Source organism: Crotalus tigris, unplaced genomic scaffold (assembly GCF_016545835.1).
Source record: "Crotalus tigris isolate CLP2741 ecotype Arizona unplaced genomic scaffold, ASM1654583v1 scf7180000017568.13789103, whole genome shotgun sequence".
Classification (NCBI taxonomy): Eukaryota; Metazoa; Chordata; class Lepidosauria; order Squamata; family Viperidae; genus Crotalus; species Crotalus tigris.
In genome coordinates this window covers 775,997-798,420 of record NW_024096479.1, presented here as the reverse complement: position 1 = coordinate 798,420, position 22,424 = coordinate 775,997, and the positions used below count along the sequence as shown (strand labels likewise).

Below are 22,424 nucleotides of genomic sequence, written 5' to 3'. Positions count from 1 at the left end.
TTGTCCCAACGAAATGAGAGTTGTCCACAAATGGGGGGGGGGGAGGAAATACTGCCACATACAGTAGCAATTTTATCTCCAAGTTTATTTATAAAGCAGTCAAAACATGTTGGCACACCTATTATACAATAGGTAGTCCTCCATTTACTACCACAATTGGGACTAGAATTTTTACTGCTAAGTGATGCAATTGTGCAGTGCAAAGTCACAGCATTTCAATAGAGTGACACAAAGCCTCAGCATCCTGGGAAGCCCCAACAGCAACGCTGCCCAAGCCAATTACCCTTGCCACCCTGCCTTTCGAAGCCCCTGCCGCCCTGTCCGCCGCCTCCCAGCTAACCTTTGCTTATCTTCTTGCTCCTGCTGCTGCCTGCCCTGGCTTTTTACAAGGCAGCTACTGGCTATGTCAGGCATCTTCCCCAGGTCTGTGCATGATGACCTTGGGAAGAAAGCCTTGTGCAGCCCAGCAGCTGCCTTGTGAAGGGCCAGGCCAAATATGGTTGGTCAGTAGTAGGAGCAAGAGGGCAAAGATCAGTTAGGCTGACAGGGGCTAAAGAACATAGGAGCCAAAAAAGGCATAGATGAGAGGGAGATAGGTGAGGAGTGAGTTAAAGCACCACTGCAGTCATAAATGCGGGAAGGCTGATCAAATTTTGATCACACAGCCATGGGAATGCTACAATGGTTCTACTTCAAGGACCAGTTGTAATGTTGCTGAATGAATTGTCATTAAGTTGAGGACTACTTTTATCTAAGGACCAGTCTCTTTTTCCTCTCTAACTCTAAAGAAGCCAAAGTTGGCTACCCTTGATTCTATCATATCTGGAAGCATCAGTTATCTTATTCTTAGTTGTCATCTTTTTATTGGGCCACAGCCTCCCAAAGAAAGTGCACACAGAAAGCTCTGCATTGACACGTTAAATCCAATGAGGTATGGTTCCTTGACAGCTTTCCGGTGTGTGGATTTAAAAATCCCAGAAATCAATGGGCCATTGATGAGAATTCTGGGGGCTGATGTACACATACTTGGAAGTTACCAAAATGGGAAACACTGCTTTAGGTTTTCAGCAGATCTCAAAAAAAGGGAAACATTCAAAAGGCATTTTGTCAATACATTTCTGCAAAATGCATATGAAGGAGGAATGATCCCTGTTTTCTGAAAAGTGGTCTAGGAACTGCTTTAAATAATTATAACCCTCCCCCAAAACAAACACAAAGCTACATGTATAGATATGTCCTCCTTTACCCCAAAAAGTAAGAAACATTAAGCATAAGGCTATACCTTCAAAGTTTAGAAACCAGGCGCCTAGTGAAATATTATGATTCAAAAAATTATGAAGATCATAGCAACTTACAAGCTTTCCTCAAAAACTTTGACTTTCTCACAGCCTTCAGGAGGTTCACGTTTGAACATATAGCTGTTGTTGGGCTTTGGTGATGTAGCATATTTGGGTAGAGGAGAATTGTTTCCATTCTCTGTAGTGAGCAAAGTGCCAGTTATATATATATACACACACACACACACACACACACACACACACACACACACACACACATATATTGCAACATGCATATGAGATTATTTTTGCATTTCTCATACTCCTTGATTAACAATGTTAAAAGGCAAACAAAAGCCTGATCACCTGGCATAAAGCAGTTTCTTACTGTCTGCATGGTTTTTGTTATACAAAGATAAGCAATCTGGTACTCTCCAGATGTTTTGGATGATCACTTACATAATTCTTGATCATTAGTCAAGTTTGGACTGGTGAAAAGCACAGACCTACCGGCTGACCTATATAAGCATTTTGCTCATCAACATGTAACAGCTGAACTATTACCTCTGGCAGCATTTAACCCTACAGCTAAACAAAGGCATAGCTATCCAGGTGGCAGACATTGATTCATTTGCTTTAAAAAATGTGATTTAATTTACGATTTTCTATGACCCCTCCATCTCCCTTCTTCACCTTCTTGAGTCTACTTAGATATGTATATGCATGTTAAGTAAAAACAAATCAAAACAATCAACTCCTTATATGAATTATTTTTAAACATTTATATACCTCCATTAAGTACAAAGAAACAAAATATAAAATTAAACTGGTAGGCAACAGAGGAACGATTACCCAAAAAACCCCAGCTAAAATAATACAACTTTTCCCACTTCTAATAATGAAGAATAAACTATTCCCCCATTTCTCTCCCCCCCCCATGAAAAAAGTAGTTCTATTAGCCCACAAGATCCTGTGCTTAAAACTTTCATACAGCACAGGAAACTGGAAACATTTTGAAAAGTCATTTATGATATGACTCAAAGTTGAGCTTCCCTTTGGCAGGTGATAAATACCTTGCCTGCACTGACAAAAGAAACTGTGAATTTTGGCCTGTAACTCAAATACCCAGGAAACAAACAAGGTTTCTTAATTGAAGGGTTAGTCCCTAGAGCTTCCCCTCTAAGGAAAGCACTGGAACACTTTTCAGGAAATACCTTTATCTCTGGGGTCCATAAGCAGGTCGTCTGCAGAGCAAGGGCTCTCCTCACTGCCCTCATTGGAGATAGCCAGGAAGGAGCTAGGGGAAATAGACTGAGATCGGCTGCTGTTGTTACTGCCTTTCTCTGCTCCACCCGGAGTCTGTGTGTCAATGCTGCGAGTACTGCTGCTACGCTGCACTAAAGGAGGTGGCGCTCGATGCCCATCTGGAATATCTTGTGGCTGTCGAACAAAAACATATTACATACCTCTTACACACCACACACTATTAATCTTGTCTGGTGACTTTAATAAAATGAAAAATAAAGACGATTTTATTGCTTTGCCAACAATAAAAGCTCTTCAACTGAAAATCAGTTATTCTTCAGGTCCCCCACCCCAAAAAAAGGAAACCGAACTAAATATAAGGATTGGGAGTCTCATAAAGAAGCCCTTCAGAGCTCCAATTCATGCACATATGCAACCACTGTTCCTCCTTATGTTCCACAAGAAAACAAGGCTCAATGTAAGTGTGTTAACTAGAAATAAAGGCCTAATTCTGGTTTAAGATTCTGTTATTACTGACATTAATACAGTTCCCAAGTTTAGACAAGAAGAACTATAATTTCAGAGAAATCCAAATTAAAGGGTAAAGCTAATATGAAACAGGGGTAGTGATAAGACTCTGGTATGTAGGAATGATGCTTATTCCTGGCTTTATCTATGGATGCTGAATGTCATAATTCTAAATATTATATTTTCCCCATACAGGTCTTGATGTAACAGTTCTCTTTCATACTCCATATGCTCATGTATACCAAGATATGCTTATATATAGGCACGATGGACTCAGCTCTCCTTATCTGAAGGCCTGTTTGAGTACAAATATACTCACAATAAGTTGTTCTTCTTTCTCTCCAGTCTCTTTTATGATTATTTCAATCTCCTGATTCAGCCCTTCTATGCTATTACGGAAACGGGATCCACTTGACTTAGCTATTGGTATCACAGGAACCAGCATGCTCTTTGGGACTGGAGCCTGAAAACCCAATAGAGGTAAAAGAAAATCAGGGTTGCATCATATAATTTAGAAAAGAAAATCAAATTATCTATTTTATTATAATAACAAAACGCATCTGGTTTATTTGGAGAATTTTAGATGATATGTATAATTTTATTATTGTACATTTTTGTATTTATAATCTTTGTTCCTTGAATTCTGTATAGAAATGTGGATACATAAAAGTATCCGTACTACATTCAATTGATCTATTGTATTCAAGCTACCGTTCTGGTACAGATGCCCAGCAGGAAGGACCCAACAATGAAAATACTAATTTTTAAAATGGGTGCTCAGTTGTTTTCAGAATCAAAACTAGAAATATGAAGAGGAAGTGAAAATACCTCTCAGGTTAGTGCTTCAAAAAGTTTTGGAACAGATAAATAGCAAACATAACAGTCAATTTAGTTCAAAAATTTCAGTTTAACTTCAATTTAGTTTCAGTTTCATGAAATGAAAATACTCAATGAAAATGTTCTGCTTCTCCATCAGCACATTCATAGCACCTACAGCTTCAGTTCTTTTGTTATGGAGTTGCAAGATACACAATGTCAGAATGTGCATTATGAAGAATTAATGTGCAATTTAGCCTGAAGTACAGAGTTTGGTTTGGGAATTTCAACCCAAGTTTATATATTTCTGTCAAAGGTGTACGTATCTGCTAGTGGTTCAAAGAAGCATCGATCTGAGTGAAGCAACCAGTTGTCAAGACTTAAAACAGAATGGTTCTACTTCTTTTACTTACTTGGTTAATACACCACCTATCAAGAAATGATAACCCAGACAGAATTCAACTATTAACTCTTTTCCAAACTATAAAATACAGTGGGGTCCTTGGTGCTCTCTGAGCTTGGTTGTCACAATGAGAAGTCAAAGCCAAGAAAGACAAAAATCTCAGGAAAAAAAATTAACAAAGCTTCAGGGAACAGTTGGAAGAAGCACTATTACAATTGCGAATGTAGAGACTTTGAAGATGGAAACAGACCTGTAAAAAGAACTTCCAAAAGATCTCTAAATTCAGGAGGTTCCAATGATAGTGGAGAGATAGTAACTGATTCAAAGAAATTTTTTTTAAAAGATGGAAGGAATATACAGAAATAATGTACAATAGATATGTTAACATCCCAGATACTTTAGAAGCTATTTCCTACTTACAAGTATGTCTAGTATTAGTACATGAAGCTACATCAGCACTCCAGTCCTTACCAAGTCAGAGGGCCAGAGAAACTGATGGAACACTCACAGAAATATGACAAGCAACCGAAGAAGAATCAATGAAAGTTTTAACTAAGCCAGTGATGGGCAACCTTTTCGGCATGGTGTGTCAACATTCGGCAAAAAATCGAGCATAACTCGCGTGGTGAGTTATATGTTACTTTGACAAAAAAACACAATTTTGCGCAATTTATAGTTTAAACTACAAAAATGTATAATTGCAATATATAATTGTATTTAATAAACCAAAAACAAATTATTTAACATACCTGCTTAGTAACTTCTTTGTTCATCAATTTGTCGATTTCGTATGTTGCCCTTGATATTATTGAACTTGTTTGGGGTGCCGTGAACTGAGATAAGTGAGGGGGAGGGCGAATTCTTTAACTAACCTGCATATTAGTGACTTTTTTGTTGCTGAATTTCATTGGCTAAATCTTCAATTGAAGATTGGTATTTTGTACACTTCAGGCCCAAGCAAGCGCTACTAACCTCATCTGTCAATCTGTTTCTTTTGTTGGTTTTGATATTATTTAATGCTGAGAAGGGGCGTTGTCTTACCTGAACGCCTTTTCTCAGCAGGATGATGTAGAGTCCAATGGATGGGTTCTATGACAGCCTTCCTGCCCGGCAGACTGGGTAAAAACTTTGGCCACACCCCTTCCTTTGGGCGTGACCCCAGTTTTGACTTAGGCGAGAAACTTTGTTGGAATTAATACTGTAGCTCTTTATCTTATACCTGCCTAGACCTAACACCTGGGTGGGCTTGGACCCTACATCATCCTGCTGAGAAAAGGCGTTCAGGTAAGACAACGCCCCTTCTCCAGCAGGATGGCTGTAGAGTCCAATGGATGGGACATACCAAAGCCCTCATGTCCCCCTGGGAGGGAATGTCTAGGCCCCCGAACCCTGAGCAGATACGACTTGCTGTAGCACTCTTCTACCAAAGGCAGCATCCGCTGCGGCAAAGGAGTCTAAACGGTAATGCCGAATGAAGACAGAAGGCGAAGACCAAGTTGCGACCTTGCAAATTTCTTCCACCGACGCTTGTGTCAACCACGCCGCAGATGTGGCTGCGCTCCGTGTTGAATGGGCAGTCACATGTGTAGGTACTGGAAGTTCCTGCGAGACGTAGGCTTGGGCTATGCAGGCTCTGATCCACCTACCTATGGTAGAAGATGACACCTTCTTTCCCATAGTTGATGGTTGAAAGGAAACAAATAATGCTTCCGTCTTGCGGAAGGACGAAGTGCGTTTCACGTAGAAACACAGCGCTCTACGCACGTCCAGCCTGTGCCATCTATGCTCTAGCCTATGTTTGGGTTTTGGGCAGAAATCAGGAAGAGTCAGTTCCTGAGATCTGTGGAAGATGCTGTTTACCTTCAGAATGAAAGCCAGATCTGGTCTAAGAACGACCTTGTCCTTGAAGAAAGTACAAAGATCCTTCCTTACTGACAGTGCCGCTAGTTCTGAAATTCTCCTTGCTGAAGTAATTGCCACAAGAAAGGCTACCTTCAGCGATAGGTGATGAAGAGAACATGATTCAAGAGGCTCGAAGGGTGCTGATGTCAACGCCAGAAGAACTTTAGGCAAGTTCCAAGACGGGTACCTGTGTATGACGGGGGGTTTTGTGTTGGTCGCCCCTTTTAAAAAGGCGCTAATCGCTGGATGCTGTGCTAGGGATGTTAAGTTGTCACAGGAGAGTACAGTTGAGAGGGCCGATACCTGTCTGCGAATAGTGTTGACTGATAGGCCCTTATTAAGACCCTCCAAGAGATAGTCTAGGATATTGGGGATAGATACTGCGGCTGGATCTAGGCGGAGAGGGACGCACCACCTGCAAAAACCTTTCCATGTAGCATCGTAAATCCTGTTAGTGGACGATCATCGTGATGCTTGTATGATCGATATCACCCCTTCCGAGTAGGATTGCTTGGCTAGACTTTGCCGCTCAAATGCCAAACGGCTAGTTGTAGCCACTGGGGATCTGGGTGCAAAAACTTGCCCTGGCTGAGACTTACTCTGTCCGGGGGAATCCTCCATGGGGGTGATATCGAAAGGTCCACGAGGTCGGCAAACCACGGGCGCCGTGGCCAATGCGGGGCAATGCAGATTACCTCTGCGCCTTCCAGGATCAACTTGCGTATGGTTGCCGGTATTAAGGGCAGCGGTGGAAAGGCATACAGGAGTTGCGCCGGCCACCGACACCTGAGAGCATCTGTTCCCTCCGCCCCCGGGGACGGGAATCTGGAGAAGAACCTGGGGAGTTGTGTGTTCTTGGGGTTGGCAAATAGGTCCAGATGCGGTTGTCCGAACCTCTGGGAGATCTCCTCGAACAGAGCCGGATCCAGGCGCCATTCCGACTGATCCACCTTGGCTCTGCTCAGGGAGTCTGCCTGGGTATTTGTCTCCCCTGAGATGTGTTCCGCTCTGATGGAACTCACGTTGGTTTCTGCCCACCGCGCCAGAGCTAATGCCTCCTTCATTAGTTCCGCTGATCGCGTTCCCCCCTCCTTGTTTACATGTGCCTTGGCTGCTACATTGTCTGTTAATACGAGGACGTGTCTTCTTGTTACTAGGTGGGAGAAATGACGTAGAGCCAGGTGGATGGCCCGGAGCTCTAGCCAGTTGATGCTGTGTGAAAGGTCCTTCTGGTTCCACTGGCCCTGCGCTATCTGGGTTCCCAGGTGGGCTCCCCATCCGAATAGGCTCGCGTCTGTCGTGAGCGTGACCCTGTTCGGTTCCCTGAATATACTCCCCTTGAGTATCATGGGGGATGTCCACCATTTCAGTGATCTTCTCACCTGAACTGGTACCAAGACCTTCCTGTTGGAGGTACTGAGATTCCTCCTCTGGTAGGGTAGGAGGAACCACTGCAACTCCCTCGAGTGGAGCCTTGCCCATGGGACAACGCCCATGCAAGATATCATCTTTCCCAGGAGTTTCGAGAGCTGTATCAAGGACACTCTCCTGATTCTCTGAATTTGGTGAATTAGCTTGGAAATGCTGGTCTGCCGCTCCTGGGAAAGGTATACCCTGCACTGCGCCGAGTCTATCACCGCGCCTAGGTGCTGCAGTCTCCTTGAGGGAGTGAGATGGCTCTTGTCTATATTGACCGAAAATCCATGCCCTTGTAGGGTTCGGATTGTGGTCTGGAGATCTGCCCTTGCTTGCTCCTACGATCTGGACTGAATCAAGATGTCGTCCAGATAAAACTGTACGCGTACCGGCATCAGCCTGAGATGGGCCGCTATTACCGCTAGGATCTTGGTAAATACCCTTGGGGCTGAGGATAGCCCGAAGGGTAGGGCCCTGTATTGGTAATGCCTGCCCGTGTACGTAAATCTGAGGAATTTCCGGTAACTGGGGTGAATGGGGATATGCAGGTACGCCTCCGTGAGATCTATTGAGGACAGGAGGTCGCCCTTCCTGACGCTGGCTAGGATGGATTTCAAGGACTGCATCTTGAACCTCCTGTATTTTACATAATAATTCAGGCCCTTCAGGTCCAATATTGCTCTCCACCCTCCAGATGTCTTCGGGATCACAAAGAGGATGGAATAGAATCCTCTTCCTTCTTCTCTCTTTGGTACCCTCTCTATGGCCTGGATTGATCGGAGGTGAGCTATGGGCGAGGTTACCAATCTTGCCTTGTGTACCTTTCTGGAGATGGGACATCTGATGAACCGGTCTGGTGGGACTTTTTTGGCAAATAGAGGATTGGCCTCCTTGCTTGTAGAAGGCTTCTCTTCCTGTACTGATGTCAGGCTGACCGTAGAGACTGCCTTTATCAGAAGTGATTTGAGGAGCACTGGATCAAAGAGGCCAGAGCTCGTCGCCTGCTCAGGTGCGGCGCCCTCATCCTCCGAAAGGGGCATGTCTGACATATCAAGGTCTAATGAGTCACCCTCTCCTATTTGAGAGGAAGTCTCAGAAATGTTAGTAGGGGGCGGCCTACTTCGTCCCTTATGGGGTGTGTGAAAGGCCACTTGCCCCTTAGAAGCCATGAACTGGGAAAAAGCATCCTGCATGAATGCCTGAAATTGCGCCGACCATATGTCCTCCTGCGCTCTGTCACTGGACGTGGCAGCAGTAGGAGTATGGTCAGGTGAAGATGCTGGTGAGGAGGGATTGGAGGAATCCAACTGTTCAGTTTCCCCAGGAGGAGACCAAGTTTTGAGAACTTCCTGGGCAGTAGGTTCTGAGATGGGTGCCACCAATGGGACAGGGGAAACCATACTTGTCCCATTGGAACTGGTCCTCTGTGCCCTGGTAAATTGTCGTTCTAAAGCCAAATGTCTCCTCAAAGCCTCACGCTCAGCCGTTTTAGATTGTCCCTTTTGAGTAAGGTGCTTTGTTTTAGCCTTCTTCTTCCCCCCCACCTCTGGCTCAGAGGATCTGCGTTTTTGTTGTTGTTGTGGGGGGGACAATTGAGGGACCTGTGTGGCTGAATACGAGACATTGTCTGCCATTGTGCCAGGTACCCCGAGTAGGCAATACCTGGAATGGGGAATTAGGTTACGCAGATCAGTCGCAGATAATTGGGACTGAAAGTCCTCCTCTGCACAGACAAACAATGGCCGGACTGACAGGATCCTTTGGACAAGAAGATCCTGTAAGGCGGTGACTAAAGGTCACAATAGGAACAGTTAGATAAAAATTATTCCTCCTCACCTCCTCACTTAGGTCCAGACTCAATGTAGTCAATATATTTCTCCCCAATCTGTGGCTGTGGCAACAGACCACGATCAGAACTGATGGCAGTTCTCTTCTTTTCCCCTCTTCCTTCCTCTTGCCCCAATGTATTAAAGGTAACCTCCGTCAGGCAAATTGCACAAAGGATTTTTTCTTTATAGGCAAGGGAAACAGCTCCGGATGGTAGACCCACCCACAAGGAAAAAACGGCGGGTTAATCCGCTCGTTTAAAATGGCGAATGGGAGGAAGCCACGCCTCCCAATAGTAGCCAGTGGAAGCCACGAGGCTCAAACAATGGCGGATCCTAACTGCCGCTCTGAACTCCTTATTATCCAGCAAGAAGGTAATTGCCGGTTTAAGTTGCTCTTTTTGGCCTTAAGGGGGCTGCGCCTCTCCGTTGAGGAGAAGAACGGCGCTGAGGCTCTGCCAGCCGGTCAGGACGTGCTTCTCACGCCGCTCAGCTGATTAATGCCGAGCGGTGCCGTGGCTCTGTTGGCCGCTGGGGCTGTTTTTCCCGCGCCGCCCAGCTGTTTAGCGCCGAGCGGCGCCTCGGCTCTGCCGGCCAAACGGAGTGGAGGTCCCGGCGCCACTCAGCTGTTTGGCGGGCCGGAGATCGGCGAGCGATCCGGTGACCGGCCCGAGCCCCCCTGGCTAGCCGCCCTGAAGATACTCTCACCACTCCGACGATCCTGGATGGGTGTCCGGTAATGGCTCCGAGTCAGCTGCCAGTAATCCTTGCTTGCTAATTCAGAATCTGGAAGAGGAGATTTTGTCTCTTTTTTGGGGGTGAAATTATTTCTTTTCTAAGAGCTGATTCTCGCACTTCTACCAGGCTTTGAGACTGAGTCAAAACTGGGGTCACGCCCAAAGGAAGGGGTGTGGCCAAAGTTTTTACCCAGTCTGCCGGGCAGGAAGGCTGTCATAGAACCCATCCATTGGACTCTACAGCCATCCTGCTGGAGAATAAGGTCTCACAAAAGTACGTAGAAGGAAAAATTGTGAGTAAAGCTGTTGCTATATTTTTCAGGGTGCTAAAAGTGTCTGGTAGTCTGTTCCAGGCACTCCAAATTTCCTGTTCGTAGTGGCACTCATCTTGATTCTCCAAGTGGCCCCTTTCCAGATTCTCAAGCTTTGACCTCAAGTCGACAAACACCTGAGCCCAGATGCTGTCTTGAAATTCTGCAAGCTGCATCTCCAAATCATCTATTTGCGTCCATTGGAAACCATTTAATTCCAAACTATTGTAGACTACTACATCAGGATACTTAATTATTCTCATGGTCTGTTCTAGGCTTCTAAATTGACTAAATCTATCAGTAAACTGGTCAAGTAACGAGTCTAAAACATGCTGGCACTTCATATGCAAGAGTTCCACTTCATTTCGTACAGCTGCACTGGCCTTCTCAAAATGCTTTTGTACTCGAGGAAAATACTTATACGTTTTAGTTTCTACATCTCGCTTGAAAATTTTTACTTTACTTTCAAAAGCTTTTATGTATCCAAACATAACATCAATACTTTTGCCAAAATCTTGTAACTTTAAGTTCAGTTCATTAACATGAACAGAGAGATCTGTAAAAAACATCAGGGTGTTGACCCACTTATCATCATTGAACTGAGGAAAGTTTCCCAGATCCTTATCTTCAAGAAATACCTTAATTTCTTCAAAGCACTCCACAAAGCGCTCAAGAACCTTGCCTCGGCTCAGCCATCTTACATTATTGTACATCAGCAGTCCACTGTAGGTGGAATCAACCTCCAGTAAAAGTGCTGAAAATTCTCGCTTGTGAAGGGGGCGAGCAGCTATTAAATTAACTATTTTTGTAACAACTGACATTAAGTCATTTAAGTCAGTGAATCCTGCCTTGGCACATAAAGCCTCCTGAAAATGAAAAGGCACAATCGGACGTCCAATAGCTTCTGTAAACAATTTCACAAATCCAACTTTTTTCCCCACCATGTTTGGGGCACCATCTGTCGTCACTGACACAACTTTAGAGATATCAATGCTTAGGTCGCAGAATGTTTGCATAACAACCTTACATATTTCGCTTCCTGATGTATTTGTTGGAACTGATACTAACTTTATCAACTCTTCTCTCATTGTGTGACTATCAGAATATCGACCAATAATGGCCAACTGAGCATGTGACATGATATCAATAGTTTCATCAAGACAGATGGAAAAATATTTACAATTCCTTATGTCTCTCTTTAATTGATGTTGTACGTTTGTGTTCAGTCTCATTATTCGGTCTTTTATGATATTTCTACTGAGTGGTAACTCAGATATTCTCTTAATAATTGCATCTTTATTCTGCATATCGTGAAATAGAAGTGGCGCACATCTTAGGAGAGTTTCTTTAATAAATTCTCCCTCATTAAGTGCTTTTGCATGCTGAGCTATGGAGTGAGCAATGCTCAAACTTGCAGATGTTAAATTTGTACAGCCTTTTATAAATTTAAGGATGGAGTTAGATTAGCTCTTATAAAGGTGTAGCTTCCTGGAAATGTATTCCTTCCTTTCATCCTCACTTTTTTCCAAGAGCTGGGAATGATTAGTTTCAAAATGTCTATTTATATTCCACGTTCTGCTTACTACCGTTTCAGTACATAGAACGCAAAATGATCTGCCATTTTTTTCTATAATACCATACATCTCGCTCCATGTCTCTTGAAAGGGTCGGCCACTGCTACTACCACTCCCTTTACTTAACCTTTGTTTTTTATTTTTTGGGTGCTCCATCAGTGGGCCAGTGACAGCAGATAGAATTATAGATAGCTTGTTAGCCAATTAGGGGTTAACTAGCCTAACACAGCCTCCCCCTCACTTATCTCAGTTATTGTGGGCAATTACAAGTCCATGGCACCCCCATAGTTGCTGCTAATGGCGCTCACAGGTCCCCCTTACTGTATGGCACTCACTAATTGCGGCCTGACAGGAGAAAGGCGCGCACTGTTCCTGCGCTCCTCTCCTGAGGGTCCTCCCTAACGTACTCTCAGCCGTGCTGATGAAGTGTGTGCGCACGGCACGCACGCCTTACCAGCAGCCCCTGCGCTGATAAAGGGGCTGTGCCTGTGCTTGCCTGTCAGTCGGCGGCGGCGCAGGCTGAAGTTTGCGGCGGGGACACAGTGAATGAGTGAGTGTGGGTGGGAGAGATCACACATCCCGCCCCCCGTTCATCCAGCACAGAGCGTATTTCTTTCATCCTTCCTGGATCCAAGGCCATAGTGGTACGGTTGCTCTAGGGGGGCGGTAGTCATAATGGGAGAGTTTTAGTGGGTTCGAGTCCCACATAACCTAGTGACCCGCCAGGTATCCGTGGGGATTTCTCTTCCATGGCGAAAACAAAAAAAAAATTCTTTCATCCTCGGCGTGCAGGAGCCGAGGATGAATTGCATAAAATCGTATGAAATCCTGCGCGTGTCACCCCAAATGGCTACGCGTGTCAAACACGCGTGTCATAGGTTCGCCATCACTGAACTAAGCTATGCCAGCAACTCGGAGAACAACATGATGGCCAACAAAGTGGAAGAAGTCAATCTACATTCCAGTATTAAAAAGGAAACTTAACAGAGTGTGTAAACTATTGTACAATATCCTTAATTTCACACACTAGCAAAATCATCTTTCAACACAGATTCGAGTCCCACATGGAAAAGAAAATGCCAGTTGTTCAAGCAAGCTTTTGAAAAGGCCAAGGACCAAGAGACATTATTGCTGAAATATGCTAGATAATTGAGAAGCCCAAGAATATAAAAAGATGTCATTGTGTGTTTTTATTGATTATAGAAAGCACTTTGAATGTGCTGATCATGTTAAGCTATGGAAGGCACTTAGAAAAATCAGTATCCCAGAACGTCTCATTGTCTTATGTGAAAAGCCTATACAGGTAGTCCTCAACTTATGAGTACTTGTTTAACATTCATTCAAAGATATGAGGATACTGAAAAAGTGACTTGCAACCAGTCCTTGCACTAACAGTAATCACAGCATCAAAACTGAGGCACTTGGCATGCAGTTACAATGGTTGCAGCATCCTGGAGTAACATAAGCATTATTTGCAATCATTTTAGAGAATTAACAACAAGCAAAATCTATGGGGGAAGCTGGATTTGCTTAATGACCATGTGATATTTTTTAACAATTGTGGTGGCTTGCTTAATGACCATGGCAAAAAATGTCATAAAACTGAACATGATTCACTTAACGATGACATTGCTTAATGACAGTTTTGATCCGAACTATGATTGTAAATTGAGGACTACCTGTATACAAAACAGGAAACTACAGTGTATCATAGATAGTTGGGATCAAGAAACAGGCTGGGTTGACCAAGGAGAGAGTCAAAATTGTACAGTATCTTCTTCCTTATTCAAATTATGTGCTGGATATATATTAATGGAAACTGGATCAAAAGAAGATGATTATGAATCATAGCTGAAATGCATAGGATTTGCAAGATCTGATAATAAAAGTCCTCAACGAACAGTGAAAAAATGGGAATTAAATATAAAGAAAACCAAACTAATGACAACAGCCACAGAACTGACAATGAATATATCAAAACAGTAAACAGCTTTTGCTTTTTAGGGTCAATCATCACCAATAAAGGGGAAAAAAACAATCCCAAAATATACTCAGATTTGGTAAAGAGTCCTGAAAATTTTAGAAAAGATATTACATTTAATTTGCAGTACAGACAAGATGGTACCTTATAGTTGTCACAGTTGCCAAAGATTTAGTTCTTCTCACTGTGATACATCTTGTAGGTACAAATGGCACCACTGTAAAATAGCACTCTTTATTCCCAAATCACAAAAGTAATTCAGCAGATATTTTGGTTAAATGGCAGCAATAGCAACCAACCAAGGAAGATTATTCATTCGTGCAACCAAGAGTACCCAGAACTAGACTTCAACCACTCTCAAATATCTAAAATAAAATAATTTGGACGGGCTGTGTAACTATTTTCAAGTTGTTCAAATAAACTGAGGTGGAAACAATATTCACTAGTATGGTCTCTTACTCCCGCAGCGCTAGTAGCTTTCAGACATTCTTTTTGGCAAGTCAGTGCCTGAAATATATTGAATTTCCTTGGCAATAACTTTTACAAACCTTTACATCTAGAGCTCATCTTACCTGGCACTGGTTAATAGCTGCATGATTACCATGGAATGGAGACTGTCTTTCTTTATCACGGTGGTGTCTGCTGCTGTGTTTACTTCTTTGCAATTGCTGGCGTAACTTGGCAATCTGAAACGACAAATGTTTTGTTATTTCTTTTTTAATCTACCACAAAAATGTTGAGTTTTTGAATCAAACCTCACCTTAAGGGCTCCTGCTAACATTATTTTATCAGCTGCTTAGACAGAATAACATTCTCACTTGTTACCAACAAAGCAGAAAAGAGAATTTTAAAAAATGAAAATAATAAACAGCATCACCGAGTTTTTAAATTTTGTTTTCAAAAAGTATTTTAAAAAACCAACAAAGAAAACAATTGCTCAAATGCTGAGCAGCCACCGTGCCTCCAGCATTTCTGGATCAGACAATGCCCCAAAGAGGGAACTATTATATTAATGAAACCTGGGGAACACCAACACAAGCACACCTGCCTCAGTCTGAGAAACCAGAGGACGGATCCGATTCAAAAACACCCCCAAACTGTGAACATAGTCCTTCTGGGATATGCAAAACCATGTAGAATAGGACTTTCAGTTTTGTGGCATTTCTTACTGACTTGGATCCAAATTATATTCCAATGGTAGCAGCCTACTCTGCATGAAGCTCTGATACTATTGATGATTTGGGAGGATGATTTTTCCTGATTACCCCTTTGTTCATCATTTCTTTTGAGTTGGAAGGCTGCAGGGAAAAGTAATCACTGGCTTCAGTTTTATGAATAAGATTCACCCTACTGAAGCAATTCCTTTTCAATGGAAATTCAAATTTTATAATGCAGAAAGAGAATGTTTCTCATTGTTCTAAACTGTGAAATTGTTGGCATGTATAATTATTATACTAAACTATTATCAAGGTGGTAGAAAAACAGCATGTTTCTTCACCTCTTTGAGTTGGTCTGTGCTGCCCCAAGACGCCGAGCGCTTATGAGATCCCTTTTTCTTTTCCAAGTATTCTTCAGCCCAAGCACTCTCAGTCTTAAGAAAAAAGACAAAGGCAGTAGATTTAGGCTTATGATATTAAAATCAATTTTCTAAAGTTATTGATTAGGTTTTATTCTGTAATGTCCCTCAATATTCATAGAAAGCCAGTTTGGAGTAGTGGTTACGGCAGGGGTGTCAAACTTGATTTCATTGAGGGCCTCATCAGCATTAGGTGCCCTCAGAGGGTGGGTGTGGCCCACTGGGTGGGAATGGCTGTAGTGGTCACGGCTGACTTGGGCGTGGCCTGGGTGGATGTGACCATCTTGATATTGCTCATGGGGAGGGACACCTGTGGGGCCAGGCAGGGTTGGGGGAGATCAGGGGGGGCTCTGGCAGATGGGGTAGTGGCAGGAGGCTCATCCTGCGGTATAAGGTGAGACGAGGCAGGGGACAGTGTGGGGGTGCCGTTGCCCTGGGGCAAGGCAAGGCAGGGCAGGGGTTAGGGCTGCTGCTGCTTGACACCATCGGCCCCCGCACACAGAGGCCAGTGAGCACATGGGGGCCAATAGTGTCCATCAGCAACCACAGCCTGCTGGCCCCTTGACTGGTGCACTCTGGGGCTCCACAGCCCGCTGCGAATACTGGGCCAGCCCTCCAGCAGCAGACGGAGTAGGGGAGGGGGAGAGGCACATGCTACAGACCGCCAGACGCGCCTACTTTGTCCCCTGTTTTTGCTTGCGTTTGGACAGCAGGTGGCTGCTGTCATCTCAGCCACCTTGCAGATCTTGACTGCATGTGGAGCCTGTTCCCCTCGTTCACCCAACGCACCTTGGCCCCACCTCAGGCCGCTGCCACCAGCAGTCACGCAGGTCCATTAAGCTATCACTGCCGCCCAGAGCAGCAGGCCCACCCAGCACAAAGAAAGCAATGCGGCCAGCTAGGAAGCTCGAGTAGAGGTGATAAGAGCACTGCCATGCCCAGCAAGCAAAAGGTCACCCTGAGTGGGGAAAACCAGATCCCCATCGGCGCCATGTCCACCCAGTCCCAGCCACGATTGCGTGCCTCCCCCCCAAATCTCTGCTGGGCCTGGGCGGTCATGTTGCCAATGGAGATCTGGCTTTCCACACTCGGGGTGGCCTTTTGCCTGCTGGCCCTGGGCGTGCTCTACCACCTCTACTCGGGGCTTCCTAGCCGACCACTTCACCTTCATCATGCTGGGCGGGCCTGCAGCTCTGGGCAATGGCCTAATTGATCTGCGTGAGCACCTGGCGATCATGGCTGCGACAGGTGGAAAGCACTCCACCCGTGAGCCAAGAGCAAGACCCATGATGGGCTGAGGACATGACTAGTGGCAATTTGCTCTCCAACCAAAAAGAGATGGGACAGAGTAGGCATGTCTGGCGGTGTGCATCACATGCCTCCATTCCGCATGCTGCCAGTGCCACTGCTGCTGGAGTCCCAACCTAGTATTCACAGCAGGCTACATAGCCCCTGCTGCCAGACGCCGTCAGGCCCCACGCATTCACCGTCTCCTGTGCATGCACCTTGGGGGCCACCAGAGTGGGCAGGGCTGGGTCCAGGGCAGCAGGGGCCAGTCCCTCGCTATCTCCAGGGCATTCCTGCGGGCCAAATATCGGCCCATCGTGGGCCACATCTGGCCCACGCGCCTTGTGTTTGACATGTCTGAGTTACGGCATCAGGTTAAAAAATGGGAAACTGTGAGTTCTAGTCCTGTCTCAGGCATAAATCCAGTTAAGTGACCTTGGACCAGTCACTCACTCTCAAACCTGGGAAGAAGGCAACGGCAAGCCATTTTCAAAAATTTGCCAAGCAAACTGCAGGGACTAGTCCATGCAATCACCAGGAGTCAACACTGACTTGAAAGCATGCACACATAAAAACGAAAAAGGCATTTAAAAAAATCTGAAAAAATTATCTATTTTATAGTACATATACATATTCATAGGATAACTATTCATCTGATAATCACATCATCCATAATTAATTTGGTCATCAGAGTATTATGCCAAATGTTTTGTTGAAGATGTATTTCACCACATCCTTACTAAGTTAGTAATCATTTTTTTTAAAAAAATAAACAAGATAAATTTAATCTAATAAGAACCTGTTATTGACAAATGCGTCTTCTAACAATCATGCATTTTTCAAGACATGTACAAACTGATCTTCATGATCTATTCTAGAATCTTCTCCAGCATTGGTGTCAGACTGACTGATCTATAGTTCTCTGGGTTCTCCGTGTTTTCTTTTGTATTGCTATTATCAATAGATCCCTTCATTCACCAAAATTTCTCAAATATGTACAAAAGTTCCAGTATATACAATCAGCAATTTTTCCCCCCACAATTTAGCATGTTATTTCTGCCCAGGGATAGTAAATGAAGTCAAGAAATAAACACAGTATAATATATATAATTTTAATATATATATAAAACCAATTGTTCATTACTAAATTCATGATACTTATTAAAGTTAGGAAAACCATCTATTGTATTAAAACACATATATTGCCTAATTTGCTTATCACTATTTTAATTAGAACAGTTTTATAGTTTTTTATCTTTAAAATAACAGGTAATTTTAATATTTGCATTTAGATTTTGCATATTCATAACTGCATTTCCTTTTCATCTATATTCTTTTTAAAAAAAATCACAACAGAATGTATATTTTATAATCTGCATGATTAAATCAAAGAAGCATTTATATAATAAAGACTTATCTATAAAGCTTCAAAAACAAATCTTTTCTTTCTTTTGCATAATATACGGAAGCTGTCTTACCTGTGTGGCTTTATCCCTCATACAAGGTGTGACTTGCCCATGATTATCACGAGGCCATTGCCCAGCAAGATACGGTGCAGCAAGTATGTCTAGTGAAGGGGTACGGCGGGAAATACTAGAAGGGCTTGATGATGGTGGCCGTGGTTTATCTACTTGGAGACATACATATGACTCCATCAGCAAAAATAATACATATTACAGATTTCATTAAATCCATTATATTTTTGTTACTTTGTAAAAAATAAATGCCTTTACAGTATATTAGCATATATTTTTCTTTACAATTTTTCAGGTATCCTATGCTAAAACAACATAGTCATAGATTACTAAAATGTAGACTATACACAAATGCATGAAGTGCACAATGAACAATAGGGAGTACATATCTGAGTCCAGAACTACCATTAATCTAGCATGAGGTGGCCTTGGGCAGCTGCCAAGGCCACAGCAAACTAGCAGAGCTCATCCCTAATGCTTACAAATCCTTTATTTTTTCCTAGTTCAGTACTCCCAATGTAGTAAGTAAATAAAGATGTATTTTCAATTTTCTACAATAATCCTAACGAAAGTCTCCAAGAGGCATTATGGGAAATTAATTCAGTGCCTAATGGTTGTTGTCTATTTATTAGAGGCATGTCAAACTGCCCGCCTGTGGGCTGATGCGTCACACTGAAACCGCACCCACCCCATTGCCGACAATGGGGGGAAAATCGCAATATGTAACACGATGTCAGGAGTTTGACATTCCTGGTCTATTAGGTACGTTTTCTAAGCTTCCAAAGGCACTTTTCCTAAGAATTACTCAAACCTGGAACTGTCCCTTGTTGACTTTATTTTTTTTAACATATATAATTCCATGCATTTTTGAGCACCAAGACAAATTTAGTAAGCATTTGCTAAAATTTATACATATATAAATTAGTAGGAGATAATAATTTAGAGAACATAACTATAGCAACAATCAGGAGGGGGAAACACTTTTACAGTAATGCAATTTAAAATTATTTTTGTTAGTGTCAAATAGCATTTCAATTTATACTACAAGGTGTTAGCCATTGGGTCATCCTTTCAGAGATATTTTCATACCTAAACAGAGAAACAGAATGATCACCTATTCTTTTGGTTTTAAAATTAAAGAAGAAAACATCATTTTATTAAAGAAGGATGCATAGCAGGCAAATATAGATGCTTTTCATTTAATAAAGGATGCTTTTAATGAAACATTTGTGGCTGATCTGCCATTCTTTAAGAATACTATAATGTTTTCACTTCTTTTTCCTTGGCTTAAAGCAGTATACAGCTGACCAAGCTGAAATACCAGTTTCTTCAGATAAATCAGCACATTTTCCATTGTCCTTAGGCTTTATATATACTGAAAGCAAAGCATGGCTGTACTGGGAACTGGGTCCACTGAAGAGTGATATCTTCACCTGATAAATTGAGCGAAATTCTTGGAATAATGATATTTTGAACACACTACAAGAAATTCTTGGGGAGTTCTTCTAAGATCTTCCACATTGCATTACAAAGCCTTGGAAGATTGAAGTTCCTCATTAAAGTGATGGGAGATTCTATCTTCAATTCCATTTATGTCGTGACAATCCAGAGTTCAATGTATCAAGAAATTTTGCTGGAGAATGAGCAGAGTTTGTTTTTTCACTGACAGCATTTAAAGAACAATATTTTTCATCATTCCAGGAAAGTATTTAAGGCATGTGAAATGTATTTTTCTCATCATTTCATTTAAGGGAATTAAGATATTTGAGAACAATTCTGCAGGATTGTTGAATGTTGGGTAGATGAAATTTGCAGTCTAGTTTACACTTCTATTTCATCTTCATTTTTCTGAATTTTGTCTTCAGTAATATTCAATAAGAATTCAGAATATCTTTCTTCTTTTTTACCCACCCACATGTTGCATTTTAACTGAAACTTCACAAAACTTCTCCATAAGTATGATTTTTTTGATGCATGAATAATTCATATTAACATCATTTTCTCTTTTCATAACTAGTAGAAGCTTGTAGAAATCACCACAGCAAATGGTTAAAATTCCTCCAAAGGACTCATTCTTGCCACATATAACTTAAAGAGTACAGCTTTAAAACCCTCCCTCCTAATCATTGGATTCTCATCCCAGAAAATAAGCATGATGAAGCAAATCTGCAGTACTGGAAGGGTTTTTCTTTCAATATTTACTATTTTATTCACTATGAGGGGTATGTTGATTCTTAAATACACTGTCCCACACCAGATATCAAAATTGATGCAATACCAGATGATGCTACAGCAAGAGTAACATCTCCATCTCCCCTAGCTTTAGCAAGGATCAAATTGGTGACAAATGTATTTTCTTTACCCCTGGTGCGTCAATGAAAATTATTGAAAAAAGGTTGCTTTGCAAGTAGTTACATGCACAGTTGCTCAATATTCAATAGGGGCTCATTGTGTAGTACAAATTCCTGCTGTCTGTTGTACTACACTTCACTTCAATAAGCCAGATTACCAAATCTGGATTAAATGTATCATTTGTTGGTTTTAGCAAATTATAATCTTCAGGAGTTTTTTCAAATTTCACAAGTTTGTCTTAGAAATACAGAAGAACATGTTCACAATGCCTCTCACTGATCATGATATTAGGATCACTGATAGTTCTCTTGATTTGTAGGAAATCTTCAGACTTCTTGAACCGGTTCCACAATTGTCATGGGATTGTTGATTTCAATGTTTGTTAACAAGACAACAAACAAATTTCTCATTGCTCTGGGGATTCTTGTTATTTTGGCATCTTCCACGGTTTGCTGCAAATGATCATCAACTTGCAACAAAATCCTTTCTCTTTCCAGACATCTTTGAATAATGGAACGATGTGTCCATTTTGGAACCTCTTACTGCATGTACCATTTTCCCAACACGCTGATTTTTTTTGCTGCAATATGGATCCTTGGATCATGTGCTTCAATACCAATTTATGCAGATTTGGATCTGGTATTTCGGTTTGCACAAATGTACTGATGTTTTGGACTTGGATTCTTCATCAAGCTACGGCAGGTAGTGCAAATGAGGTAGATACCACTTTTGGTATTTCACACTTAGTACATAAGTGATACACCTACCAGGAACCATATTTTAAAGGTAGGTTTGTTGTAAATCTCTCTCTTTTTACAATTTAAAACAGAGATCTAAATCACTTGAAAAATCAATCCTGCTAGTACCACACTCGGATATCTAAGCTGAGCTACTGAATGATGCACATAGTCCTGCAGATTTATTTGCTAACATTCAATTGCTTACGCAATATACATATAAAAATTTATTCATACAATTTTAAAAGAAGTATTTATTTTGAATCAGCATTAATTAATTATAGCAATACAATCAAAGCCACTGTTTCTGAACATATTTGTTAAAAAATCCACCATAAAACTGAAAAAAACTCTGATATACAGAGACCTGATTTAGACATATACAAGAAGACAATTAGTATTTCCCCATTTCATCCAGTTTCTTCTGAAACTGAAATTCGTATTGGGTTTGTAAAATAAATCCTTGCTTCAACAATGTATGTTTTTGAGACTTCCAACTGTTATATGCTTTTGTGTATGTACTGAATCCCATCTGCTATTTTGCACATACACAAAACACACAAGTGTAAAATTTCATTTGGATTCAACAGATGTTCAGATTTAATGAAATGCCCACCACATTAAGCCATTAAAGGGAAGGTATATATAGAAGGTCAACTTAGAAACATAAAAGCATAGCAGAAATTTATTGTGTGGTTTCAAATTACAGACACACAGCTTGTCACATAATACTTCAGACAACTGTAACTAAACTGATAATTTGTCATTATTTTATAACCTTGAGGCTTGTTTACTCAATTTATTACATAGTATCCAGAAATATTTTACCCTTCTGTACCAGTAGTTGTCCATCTTGACTGATTCTTAATTCCAGATACAAAGATGTATTAATTAAGTAAATGCCAAAATATATGAGCAGTTTCAAGACTGCAAATATCAAGCTCTATTTAATTAGGGCTACCAGATCTGAACTGCAAAAGT

General features: G+C 42.0%; 1 protein-coding gene across 2 annotated transcripts in view; it reads right to left on the bottom strand.

The window, feature by feature from the left end:
- The window catches only part of FAM117B (family with sequence similarity 117 member B), a 46,063-nt gene that overhangs the window by 5,909 nt on the left and 17,730 nt on the right, over positions 1 to 22,424 (bottom strand). Inside the window, exons 2-7 of one of the 2 annotated variants that reach the window (XM_039354651.1) lie at positions 18,358 to 18,509; positions 15,515 to 15,607; positions 14,589 to 14,702; positions 3,370 to 3,513; positions 2,492 to 2,717; positions 1,356 to 1,476 (exon numbers count right to left, since the gene is read on the bottom strand). In XM_039354651.1, the coding sequence (XP_039210585.1) occupies positions 1,356 to 1,476; positions 2,492 to 2,717; positions 3,370 to 3,513; positions 14,589 to 14,702; positions 15,515 to 15,607; positions 18,358 to 18,509 (850 nt within the window). The remainder of the gene's footprint in view (positions 1 to 1,355; positions 1,477 to 2,491; positions 2,718 to 3,369; positions 3,514 to 14,588; positions 14,703 to 15,514; positions 15,608 to 18,357; positions 18,510 to 22,424) is intronic. The other variant, XM_039354660.1, reaches the window with a different exon arrangement.